Raw genomic sequence first — 13277 nt, forward strand, 5'->3', positions numbered from 1 at the left:
CACAATTCAACCGGAGGCTCAAAAATTGAGCTAGAACGCTTCATATTAAGAAAATTTCCATTCATAGGGTTCTTAAGTAAATAATCCAGTGATCTAACTACTTAACATAATAATTTAAACTTGATAAGTGAAAATATTTTGTCACAGGGTGCACTGAATAAGTAGAAAAAGTAGATACGTTGGGAATTTAAGGAGTAAAAGACCGAAAAGCCCCTGAAGCTTCTTTACCCTTTGAAATACTCATTTGTTGTTATAAAAAAGAGCTTATGGAAAGAGACACTCATTTACTAAGCTTTAATATATATTCTAATTTATAATATAAAATTATATATATATGTGGATATCATAACTTCTTTTTCAAATGAAAATACTGATTATTTCCAACTTTTTAAGGAAATGTATATTTTGGTCTTTGAAATCAGATTGGAAAAGGACTTTACCAAGGAAGAATTTGTTATATGTGTAAATAGCATTTAATCTAATTGGATATGGAGCTGGATTGTGTGCAGTGAGAACTCTGAAAACTTTTCCTGGGATTTAGAAGATAGAGGAGATTACAGAGTCAAAGAGGACGATAAAGAACAACAGTGTTTAAGTAGTCAGAAGAGTCAAGGCAAATTGACAAGAGGCTCACACCTTAACTCCAGGATCTCCAATGTTTTTCCTTTAAAACCTAACCCTAGCCACGTCTGAGACAAGGCAGTCTTCACCAGTGATTTGGAGTCCAAGAATCACCCAATCCTTCAACCCCCCCAAATAGGAACTCAGGCAATAGGTAGTCTCAATTCCAGTGCATGGAGGAGAGGTATGGGCTCCTGATGTTCCCAGCTAGAACTCTGTAGTCATTCTTTTCCTTGTAAAAATAAACCATTTAAGTCCTGTAGTTCTTGTAATATATTTAGATGTGGTCCATTTAACAAAGCAGGTTGGCAACAATCAGGACAGGTCAGAAATTAGAACCAGACCTACTCACTGCCCCAAGGGGACCTAAGCTGGGTGGGATAACCAGGCTGTGGTCAGCATGGACCCTGCCACAAGGGGATGGTCAGGATGAAGAAAAGCAGAGGTTGAGGAATCTTCCTAAAGTCACAAAGCATCTGCTTGCCAACTGCCATGTCTAATTAACCCAGTATCAGAGTTTTCTTCTTCTTCTTTCACCTTTTAATTTCATTTAGGATTACAGTTTCCAGGTAAGTGTGGTTGATGATTAACAGACATTTCTTCCTGGAAATAGATGACAGTTGTGTGAAAAGGTTTACACATGTTTGCAGTGCCAATACACTTCTCTTACATGGCTGTGAAACAAACACTAAATACAAATATTTATCTTCAAGGTTTCTTTCCAGAAAAGTCTTGGGATAAAATATACCCAACAATAAATCTGAGCCTCTTGTCAGCTGTTTTCGTTGAATATTTCACTTAATAACAATAGCCTAGCATTTTGAAACCTTGATTTACGGGCCGGGCAAAGTCTTATCTTTATGAGTTGTTATTTTTTTTCCTTTTCATGTGATACTTTTCAAATAGATTGATAAGGAACAATATGAAAAAATACTTGACCTCATTGAAAGCGGGAAGACGGAAGGGGCCAAACTGGAGTGTGGCGGAGGTCCATGGGGAAATAAAGGCTACTTTATCCAGCCCACGGTTTTCTCTAATGTCACTGATGAGATGCGCATTGCCAAAGAGGAGGTAAATGGTTTCATTCTGTTCTGTTCCCTTAGTTGCCATATTTTGTCTGTGTGGATGTATACAAAGTATTACTGTAACATTCTCAGCTCTTGGAACACCTTTTCCAATAAATGTTACTTTTCATTTCTAATACTGACACAGGAGTAATTTATTTTTGATCAAGACTAAAAACTAGTCAGGAATTCATTGGGCAGGCCGAGAACTTCCAATCAACTGCAGATCAGGATGCTGAACAATTTCTAGGTGCTTCCTTCACAGATTTAAAGTAATAGAAAATACAATTCCACGTTCATTGTTGCTTTTCCTCCTTTGGAAATAATATATTTGAAAATAATTGGAAAAGAATAAAGTGATATGCCGTTTTTTAAAATTAAACTCCTTATTTTGAGATAATTGTAGATTCAGTTGCCATTGTGAGAATATAGAAAGATCCCAGGTACTCTTTATCCAGTTTCCATCATTGGTAAAACATCTTACAAAACTATAATATAATATCACAGCAAGTAGGTTAACATTGATACAATCAAGACACAGAACATTTCACCACCACGTGAATCTCTCATGTTTCCCTTTAATAGCCAAATCTATTATCCTTCCTACACCATCCCATCCTCAACCCTTGGCTTTCTCTTAACCACTAATCTCTTCTTTATTTCTGTAATTTTGTCATTTCAAGAATGTTACGTAAGTGAATTCACACTTCATGCAGTCTTTTGGGATTAGCTTTTTTTCACTCAGTGTAATTCTCTATAGATTCATCTAGGTTGTTGCATGTAAGGATAGTTTGTTCCTGTTTATTGATGAGTAGTATTTCATAGTATGGATGCACCATAGTTTGTTTAACCATTCACCCTTTGAAGAACTTTGGGTTGTTTCCAGTTTGGGGCTACTTTTAATAATGCTGTTATAAACATCAGTATACAGGTTTTTTGTGTAAACGTAAGTCTTCATTTCTCTGGGATAAGTGCCCAGGAGTATAATGCTAGGTCATATGGTAGATGCAACTTTTTAAGAAATTGCCAAACTGTTTTCCAGAGTGGCTGAACGATTTCACATTCCCCTTAGCAATGTATGAATGATCCTAATTTCTTTGCATCCTTGCTAACATCTGTTGTGACTATTTTTTATTTTAGCCATTCTCATAGGTGTGATAGCTCACTGAGGTTTAAATTTGCATTTCCTTTGTGGCTAGTGATATTGAACATCTTTAATGAGCTTATTTGCCATCTGATAACATCCTTGATGAAATGTCTCTTCATTTCTTTTGCTTATGTTCTAATTGGATTGTGTGCGTTTTACTGTTGAGTTTTGAGACCCCCTTATACATTCTTGATACTGATCTTTTTTTGGATGTGTGGCTCGCAAATATTTTCTCCCAGGCTGTAGCTTGTCTTTTCATCTTCTTTACCAGGGTCTTTCTCAGAACAGAAGTTTTTAATTTTAAGGAAGTCCAATTTATCCATTTTTCTTTTTATGGATAGTATTTTTGGTGTCAACTCTATGAACTACTCTTTGTTTACTCCTAAATCCAAAAACTTTTTTGTGTAATTTTGTGTAATTTTTAAATTCTTTCTGAAAGCTTTATAGTCTATGTTTTACATTTAAGTCTGTGATCCATTTTAGGTTAATTTTTATACAAGGTGTGAGATTTAAGTCAAGGTTGTTTGTTCGTTTGTTTTTGCCTATATGTTCAATTGCTTCAGCATCATTTGTTGAAAAGGTGTTTTTCTTCCATTCCATTACTTTTGCAACTATGAAAATTCAGTTGTGCAGATTTGTGTGTGTATCAATTTCTGGGTTCTCTACTCTTCAATTGATCTATGTGTCTATTTCTCTACCTATTCTCTTTTTAAATTTATTTACTTTTATTGAAGTATAGTTGATTTACAATGTTGTGCTAGCTTCAGGTGTACAGCAAAGTGATTCATATATATATGAATATATATATATATATTCTTTTTCAGATTCTTTTCCCTTATATTATAAGATATTGAATATAGTTCCCGTGCTAGCTTCAGGTGTACAGCAAAGTGATTCATATATATATGAATATATATATATATATTCTTTTTCAGATTCTTTTCCCTTATAGGTTATTACAAAATATTGAGTATACTCCTTTGATTTTGGTAGCTGTATGATAAGTCTTGAAATCGGAAAGACTGAGTCCTCTCACTTTATTCTTCTTTTTCAAAGTTGTATTATCTAAGCTAATTTCTTTGCTCTTCCTTATAAATTTTAGAATAACCTTGTCCATATATACTAAAAAATCTTGCTGGAATTTTGAGAGGAGTTGTGTTAAAATTGTGTATATATCAATTTGGGGAGAATTAATGTTTTTATTGTGTTAAATCTTCCAGTTATTGAATATAGTAGATCTCTCCATTTATTTATATCTTCCTTTATTTCTTTCATTAGCATTTTGTAATTTCTGGTAACAAGTCCTATATGTGTTTTATTGGATTTGTACCTAAGTATTTTTTGAGTGATTGTAAATGGTATTTCTGATTTCAGTATGCACATGTTCATTGCTAGCATATACAAGTATATTTGATTTTTGTATATTTTCTTGCATCCTGTGACATCACTGAACTCAGGTATTCTAGAAGATTTTTGGATATTCCTTGGGAATTTATATGTAGACAATCATGTCATCTACAAATAGGGACAATTTTATTCCTTCGTTTCTAATCTATATGCCTTTTATTTCCTTTTCTTGCCTTTTTCACTTGCTACAATTCCAGCACTATGTTGAATAAGAGTAGTAAAAGTGGGCATCTTGATTTGCTCCCTATCTTAGGGGAAAAGCATTCAGTATCATATCATTGAGTATGATGTTAACTGTAAGATTTTTCATAACTGCCTTTGATCAGGTTCAGAAGTGCCTTTCTATTTTTAATCTGTTGAGGGGAAAAGGAGGTTGGATTTTTGTCAAATGCTTTTTCTGCATCAATTGAGATGATTATGTGATATTTTTCCTTCATTCTATTAATAGGATGTATTATATTGATTTTCTATTTTTTTTTTTTTTTGGCTGTTGGGTCTTTGTTTCTGTGCGAGGGCTTTCTCCAGTTGCGGCGAGCGGGGGCCACTCTTCAATGCGGTGTGCGGGCCTCTCACTATCGTGGCCTCTCTTGTTGTGGAGCACAGGCTCCAGACGCTCAGGCTCAGTAGTTGTGGCTTACGGGCCCAGTTGCTCCGCAGCATGTGGGATCTTCCCAGACCAGGGCTCGAACCCATGTCCCCTGCATTGGCAGGCAGATTCTCAACCGCTGCGCCACCAGGGAAGCCCTTGATTGATTTTTGAATACTGAACCAGCCTCACATCTGTAGAATGAACCTCACTTGGTGATGGTGTACAATTCTTTGTAGGTATTGCTGAACACTATTTGCTAATATTTTTTAGGAATATTTGCTGTAGTTGATATTGGTCTGTGGTTTAAGGGATATTGGTCTGCAGTTTTGATTGTTTTATTGATAATAAACAAACATTTAGTGATTGCTCACTGTGTACCAAGTACCTTATAGTCAATATAAAACATATTTACATGAAATGTAATAAATATAAATATTTTATTTATATATTACATAGATTTATAACTATAATACAAAATAAATATTTAGTTGTAACCTATTATACTTTGATTTATTCCATTCATTTCTTGTGGTATAGATATTTGGACCAGTGCAGCAAATCATGAAGTTTAAATCTTTAGATGATGTAATCAAGAGAGCAAACAATACTTTCTATGGCTTATCAGCAGGAATTTTTACCAAAGACATTGATAAAGCCATCACAGTCTCCTCTGCTCTGCAGGCTGGGACAGTGTGGTAAGTCAAACCTATGTAATATCACCTTTTCAATGTTAACCACATTAACAGGCTACTCTGAATTTTTTCTGACTTTGATTTTTTGTTTGGAATCACATGGCCTGCTGTTTGAAAATAAAACAAACAAACAAAAATCCTGCTGTATTGGAAGAACTTTAGAAGAGCACAGAAGATAGATAGATAGATAGATATAGCATATATAGATATATATATATACACATATCTATATCTATATATCTATATCTGTATATCTATATATACACACACACACACACACACATATATTTAACTCTATCCAGCCTTCTGAAATTACTTGCCCAAAATACTTTATTGATGTTTGGCTAATACAATATGTATTATTATTATTATAAATAATTTCTAGGCACTTGGCACTATGCTACACACAAGGGAGATAAAAGTTCTCTTTAATCAAGATAATCAGATAGTAAGACAGTATTTATTCAGTGCCCTTATGTATACAAGCTTTTAGTTCTTACATCAGCTTTTTACTCTGGGACTATTAGAGATGTCTGAAGGTCTTACATTGGAAGAACATATTGCATTTTGAGGAGCATGTCTGTTTTATTTTTGACCTGGTTTATATCTCTGATGTTTACACTTTAATTTAGAGTATATAAGTGCCAAGGAAATGCCTCTCAAACTGTCACATCCCCTGCCCAGCCCCCCGTCTCTGGACTGCCTTGTTAGTAAGTTTTGTTCTATCAGACCTCACTTTGTCCCCTCAGTCCCAGCAACAGCCCAAGATTATTTTCTTCCCGATAATGTCACAAACAAATCCACTGGACGCTGAAAAGTATTTATCCTTGAGAGACAGCCAAGAAATCCTTGCCCCTCTTGATAGCTCTAGAATCTTTTTTCTTAAGCAAAGGGACATTCATGATTTAGTCAGTATGCACTCTACGCTAAGCACCACGTGGCAGTCTTCACATTCATTATCTCATGTTACCTTACTACAACTGTTAATTGGTATGGCAAATTTATTGACGGAAAAACAGAAGCTTAGTGAGGTTGCATAATTGATCGAGATCATGCAATAAATGACAGCTGAGATTCAGACCTATTTCAGACTCTAAAGCAGTGATTCTCAACCCTGGCTGTACAGTAGAGTTGTCTGGAGAGCTTTAAAAATATCTACACTGATTTGGGTGGAGGAGGGTGTACATCAAACCCACCAATTATATCAGTTTCTGTGACTGAGTCTGAATGTAGGTCTTTTAATGTTTTTAAATTCTAATTATTCATGTTTTTATAATTATATGTTCATAAAAGCATTTTGAAACATGTTTTAAAATATGGCAAGGGATAAGCAAATTAAGAATGAAATCCAACTCCTGTCAAGGCCTCTGTTTAAGCAATTTTTTGAATTAATTGATGAAAAAAGTGAACTAAGTAATATGAGACATATTACAATTATAAAAGAGAATTAATTCTAGCCTGTTAAGTACACAACCCACAAGAGAACTACAAAGCTTACTGAGTATAGGCAGTAAAGAACACCCATCCAACAACCTCGTCTCTCACAGACCATATCCTTCCCCTTACGGTACGTTGGGTATTCTATCTTTCATAATTCAAGCTATAACTTCTCAGGGACATGATGTACTGCCAAAATGGCTATCCACACATAGAGTTGGACCATTTTTTAACAATTCCCAGGCAGTATACATACAGATGCTTATACTCCTGCATTCTAATTTATAGTGCTACTTTTGCTCAAAAATGACTACATAATATTAAAATTAATGGAGTTGTTAAAGAACTCTCTGAATTTCAAAAAATTACAAATTTAGGAGTTATTTCATAGGTTAAGTATGACCTATAACGTACTTATTTTCTTTTCAGGGTTAACTGCTATAGTGTGGTATCTGCCCAGTGCCCCTTTGGTGGATTCAAGATGTCTGGAAATGGTCGAGAACTGTAAGAATAACTTTCATTAAGATAAATACTTATCTTGATAAAAATGGTTCTCACTCTCAAGGAATTAATCCTTAGTTACTACTCAGATTAAAACCTGCCTCTGTTCTTTCCTGGAGATTAATACTGTCAAACAGCTTTTTAAATGCTGGATTTACCCCAAAAAGTGCAAAAAGGTGATGGCAGAGGGAAATACAATTTATTAAACTCTTACAATTCACAAGGGATCATACTAAGCACTTTACATTGGTTACTGAAATACTGCCTACTTTTAGAATTGTTTGCTGTATACATGAATGTAATATATTGGGGAAACATTTCCAGAAACGAGGTGGAAACTACAAATTGGTGATTGTAAGAAGTGTGCAAATATAAGAACAGTTTAGCTATTTGAATATGCCTCTTATGTAAGTAAATTAGGTGTCTTTAGATCAAAAAACTTTTCAGTGTAGGAGTAATGATTCTCATTTGTTGTAATATTTTTGATGTAGACTCTAAAATAACCCGAATGAGTTATTTTTGGTACTAAAATCTAAACTGAAAGAAAAATTTAACTAAGGAAAACATGTTTTATAGTCATGACTAGATTGAGGATGTATATATTATACAAATGCATTTATGAGCCTTCAGTTGCTTTTCAAACCAGGAAATACTGACTTTTTAAAAACGTGCACATACATATTTACACACAGAAAGTAGTGGCAATGTGTTTGGTCAGTTTTGTTCAAGAACTTTTAACCATTTTGTTTCTTAAAATTTTCTCATATTTATCAATAAATTTTAAAAATCATCAGGAAAAGACACATTATATTCAAACCTTATGGAATCAAACATAGTAAAGCTGCTGATTTTGTAAACAGCAAGTAAAAGTGAGTCTCAGCTTCCAAAGGTCATGAGTGCCTTAAAGAGCCAGGTACTTGTCATTTAAATAAATCAGCAAAATCACAAAGAAACAACTACCATTGGGGAGTCAGTGAAAAGAGGGCATGTTAATGATCCATCCTCCTTCTCAATATACTTTCATTAAGTAGTTACTATGTATATGAGGTCCTAGGAGCCCCCAGAAACACGGTACCACGTCCCACCTTCCATATAATCGTGGTGGCAGGAGGAACATGTAAAAATATAGAGAGAGCAAAATAACCAGCACACACTATGAAATAAATAGTAACAGACTGCGAGTCCGTGCCTCACGAAGGTAGAGAAGCAGTTAAAATGCAGAGCGCAGTATCGGAGGACGGAAAATCTGGGCACCACCAGCCTATAACATTCATGTCACCTCGCTAACTCTCACTGTTTCCATCTGTCAGACAAGCTCAGCATTTGTGGTGGGGATAGGAGTGGGAGAAGAAAATAAAAGGTCCATGAGCTCCTTTCCATGCTTGAGATTCTGTGGTTCTAACCCTGGTGAAAATGCAATGGATAAAAACTTAAAGAGTGTTGATAGAATAAGAGAAGACCTGGCCTTCCCTGGTGGTGCAGTGGTTGAGAGTCTGCCTGCCGATGCAGGGGACGCGGGTTCGTGCCCCGGTCCGGGAAGATGCCACATGCCGCAGAGCGGCTGGGCCCGTGAGCCATGGCCGCTGAGCCTGCGCGTCCGGAGCCTGTGCTCCGCAGCGGGAGAGGCCACAACAGTGAGAGGCCCGCGTACCACAAAAAAAAAGAAAAAAAAAGAAAGAATAAGAGAAGACCTAACAGAAAAGGTAGGACTTGATCTAGGGCATGTAACAAGTGTAGGATGTTAGGAAGCAGAGAAGAGGGCATTCTTGAAGGAATGCTCCATGTGGCCTGTTGAGGGGTTAGTGAATTTGCCTGACAGGTGGGGATTTATGGGGGTGAGAAGTGTGATTTCAGAGTTAAATAGGATACAGATTAAGAAGGCTTGAATTCAAGAAAATCGGCTTACATATATTAGCGGAGCAGGGAAAGCGATGGAGAGCTTTAGAATGTTGCTGGAGAGGTAGAGTGGGCAAAAGATCAATTTGTCAAAGGTGCACATGGCATAGTAAACATAACTGGAGACTAACCAGCCTGCCTGTGAATTCTGACTCCACCACTTGCTAGCCACACAGTCCAGTTCAAGTTGCCTAACTTCTGAGCGTCTATTTTCTCCTGTTTAAAAGGGAAATGTTAATATTCCTCTTAAGATGGTTGTGAGAGTTAGGAAACATACTACGCCTTCATTCCCTAGCACTGTATCTGTCACAAAGCGGGGACTCAATAAATGGTTTCATCCATCCCTAGCTCCTTGTCTTTATAATATCCATTATTGGGGAGTCCCTTGGCAGCACTAATTACTTTGTACAAAGAGCTATAACAAAAGTGAGATTATTTTGCAGATCAGATCACTGCCGGCCCAGCTATCTAATACACTTCCCTGGGAATGTCAAAGATGAAATAATCAGAAGGGATCAAATAATTAAAGTAGACTATACATATCAATTTTGTTAAATACAATTTAGTCAAACTTTATGTTCCAGACATATGGAAAGCAAATAAGAGGGGGATGAAAACAAGAATCAACCATCAGTAATTTCTTAAATATCTGGACTGTGGGTATAGATAATTTGCTTCTTTGAAATACAAAGGAAAAAGTTATACTGTAATTTTTACTTCAAAACTTCCAGCTGAGGATGCTAGTGTTAATGTCTATCTGAAACCAAATTTGGCAAATTTAATAAATAAGTCTCATTTGCTGCAAGATGTTTAAAGAGAATTACTGAAGCAATAACCTCAGATGGCTCCCAAGAGTTCAATTACAGTTTATTTTCGAAGATAGAAAGGTAGAATTGGGTCAGTTGGGAAGAGTTCTCAAAGAGCTAAAAATAGTAGTATGCACAGCCCAATGTGGTGGTGATGCTGAGTGCCCAAACCGGGATTTGCATCTCAGGTCATGGTGCTGCCCTGGAATGAGTTAAATGGTAGAAATCCCTCGCTCTGTGTAAATGCACTGATTTTTACTTAGATTAACACAGGTCACTTGAGACTTTACTAGTGTGCCATTTCAAACTTAATTTGCTCTCAACACCTCACAAGATATTTCTTTCCTCCTGTCCCCTTCAGAAATGGGGAGAAATAAAGTGGTGTAAACTGGTGGGCTAACGTGAGTAGTTTTTGCTTGATTGTATTTGCCAAACCAGTTCAGCAAACATTTCCTGTGCCTACTTAATTAGTGCCAGGCTCATTTCTGGATACAGAGTGAAAAAAAGGCGTGACTTGTTACTAGCATCTTATTACTCCAGTGTGGACCCTGGATGAGAAGCATGGGTATCACGTAAAAGTATGCTGGAAACGCAGAGTCTCAGGCCTATCCCCAGGCCTGCTGAAATAGAATCAGCATTTGCATCAGGTCCCAGGTGACTGGTTCATTGACAATTTTAGAAGCACAGAACCAAGAACTCATAGGCTAGTGATATAAACAGAAATATAAAGATGTTTTTGTGTTATATCATAGACATAGGAATTTGTATACATCGGAACACTAAGAAGCAGGGCTTATTTCAGCTTGAGTAAGACAATTATCACACTTTGTACTCTCCTGAGAGTTTCAAGTGTCCATGTAACCCAAAATACAATGGAAAGCCTATTGGCAAAAATCATGGGTTAATATATCTAACTTTGTGAGATAAAATACTTACTAAAATATTATCCTTTAATGGGTTTCAGACAACTGAGGCTAAACCCTTTAATTACTTTGAAGAACATGCTCATTGAAGCTTTTAGAAGGTATTTTCAGAAGCTTAATGGCCCAAGAAAATAATCAGTGTAAGAGGATTAGGTTACCCAGGAGAAAAAGATGTCTTCTACATACCTGTCTACCTCACCAAAGGAGAGGGGTAGAAAAAGATCAAGATCTTTTTCCTCTGTAAGCCTACATGTGCATGAGTGTTATGATTTTAAGAGTACTCTTATGTACATGTAATTTAATCCTTTCATCAAAACAATATAGAGCATAATTTAGCCTAATCTTTTTAGTTATCTCTTTAATGAAGGGTAAATCACAGTCAGTTTCCAAAACTGGTAGGAGGTCTCAATAAACCTGATAACAAGATACAAGGATTTTAATTGATTGACTCAAGTTAATTCCTAATCATTTGGGTTGGATTTAAGAGTTATATAAGCAAATGACCGGGGTTGCATAAATAGAAAAATCCAACAACCACAAAAAGCCCAAAAGCCCTGAATTTTAGGCCAATGAACCCTCTCCCCCTCTTAAAACAAAACAAAACAAAAGAACCCCGCCCTCAAATAAAAAGTTGTAACAGTTAAGGTCAGATTTTTGTTTTTTTGGTTTTGGGGGGTTTTTGTTTTTGTTTTCGCCAAGAATCAAGAACAAAAGATATTAAAACTGCAGCTAGAAAATATTTTGTTTTAAGCCATATTAGGGCCAGTTAAAGTGAAAATAGAAGCCTGGTCATTTTTAGCCCCTTCCTCATTTCTGGACCAATTGGACATGGTAAATACACTAAACTGAGCTATACTTGAATTTATAGTTGTTCTGTACTACTCAAGTGATTATAAATTACTACTTTTCCTCTAGTAATATAGCCATCTTATTTATTTGAACCTAAGCTGGATATGATAAAATTCTTGTTGGGCCGATCTGTGTGTGTGCATGTGGGTGTGTGTGCGTGTGTGTGTGTGTGTTGAGCCCTTTTATAGTCAAGCAGAAAAAATGTCAAAAATGAACCATTTCTTTGAAAGTCTACTGAGGGTACCTGATCATTTAAAAATGCAAAAAAATTATTTAAAAAATTTTCCCACAAGGGGATTTATATAAGACCAGATATCTTATGGTTGGCTAGCTACTATTTGAAATGCTTCTGTGCACAGAAAATATTTTCCATTGTCCCTAGCCAGATAAGCAGGAACAAACTTCAACTATCATTGACCATAGTATATTTGTACTGCTCTGCTAAATTCTGTTCATTTTCCCCCCTCTCTCTAGCGGAGAATATGGTCTCCATGAATACACAGAGGTCAAGACGGTCACAATCAAAATTTCTCAGAAGAACTCATAAACTACAAGAGTGCAGAGATGACTCCTCAATGGCTAAGCACCTCCTTCAGTGGCTAATATATCATAGTGGGTTTTAAATGCAAAATTGTTCTTTCTTTCATTTTTTAAACATGAGCTAATCATATTAGCATTAATACTACACATAGAAAACTTGATATGTAGCTTATTCTGAAGGAATCATCTGCCTTCTGATATGTGACACCCAAGTCCTACCCATAATGAAAATGATGGATTTGGATGCAAGATCTCTCTAGCTCTGTAACAGTCATGTGCTTTTCTTTGTAGCTACTTGTCTAGGATAAACATTTTATGAAAGAGGACCAGTTATCATTTAGCTTCTTTCCCTTGATCACCCCTTGAAGTACTTACCATACCTGTTAACTGCAGACTAGATGTGCTCTGTTCCCCATAGTTGTGAAGTTCTTGGAGTTTGTTGAAATGTTTCCTAGAATGTCATGTCTGCTTGTCAAATGAAGTAATGCCTGAAATACTTAGACGTAATCTAAACATAAAGCTTAATAAAAACAACCTTGCATGATTCTTGTTCAGTGTGAAGTTTTAAAGTAGACTCTTGGTTATGGTGATTTACTCTCCCTGTCACTCAAAAGCAGTGTTAAATTGAGCATAAAGATATATTTAAAAATAAAAGTCTAACCTACTTATTCTCAAATAGGTAAAGAAACAAATTTTATTTTCTGGAGGAATTCTTGCAATCAATAGCAAACATTTGAGATAGATGGCTTCAGTCCTTCAGCAAGCATTTATTGAGTTCCTACAAAGTTCTGGGCACAATGGTAGG

The 13277-nt window shown here is 35.9% G+C and overlaps 1 protein-coding gene across 1 annotated transcript in view; it reads left to right on the plus strand.

Moving 5' to 3' along the window:
* The window catches only part of ALDH1A1 (aldehyde dehydrogenase 1 family member A1), a 56977-nt gene extending 43961 nt beyond the window's left edge, over window positions 1-13016 (plus strand). The window contains exons 10-13 of the mRNA XM_007106602.2: window positions 1528-1692; window positions 5366-5523; window positions 7387-7461; window positions 12407-13016. Of these exons, the coding sequence (XP_007106664.2) occupies window positions 1528-1692; window positions 5366-5523; window positions 7387-7461; window positions 12407-12479 (471 nt within the window). The 3' untranslated portion in view covers window positions 12480-13016. The remainder of the gene's footprint in view (window positions 1-1527; window positions 1693-5365; window positions 5524-7386; window positions 7462-12406) is intronic.
* Window positions 13017-13277: the final 261 nt, after the last annotated feature.

This window comes from Physeter macrocephalus, chromosome 9 (assembly GCF_002837175.3).
Source record: "Physeter macrocephalus isolate SW-GA chromosome 9, ASM283717v5, whole genome shotgun sequence".
Taxonomy (NCBI): Eukaryota; Metazoa; Chordata; class Mammalia; order Artiodactyla; family Physeteridae; genus Physeter; species Physeter macrocephalus.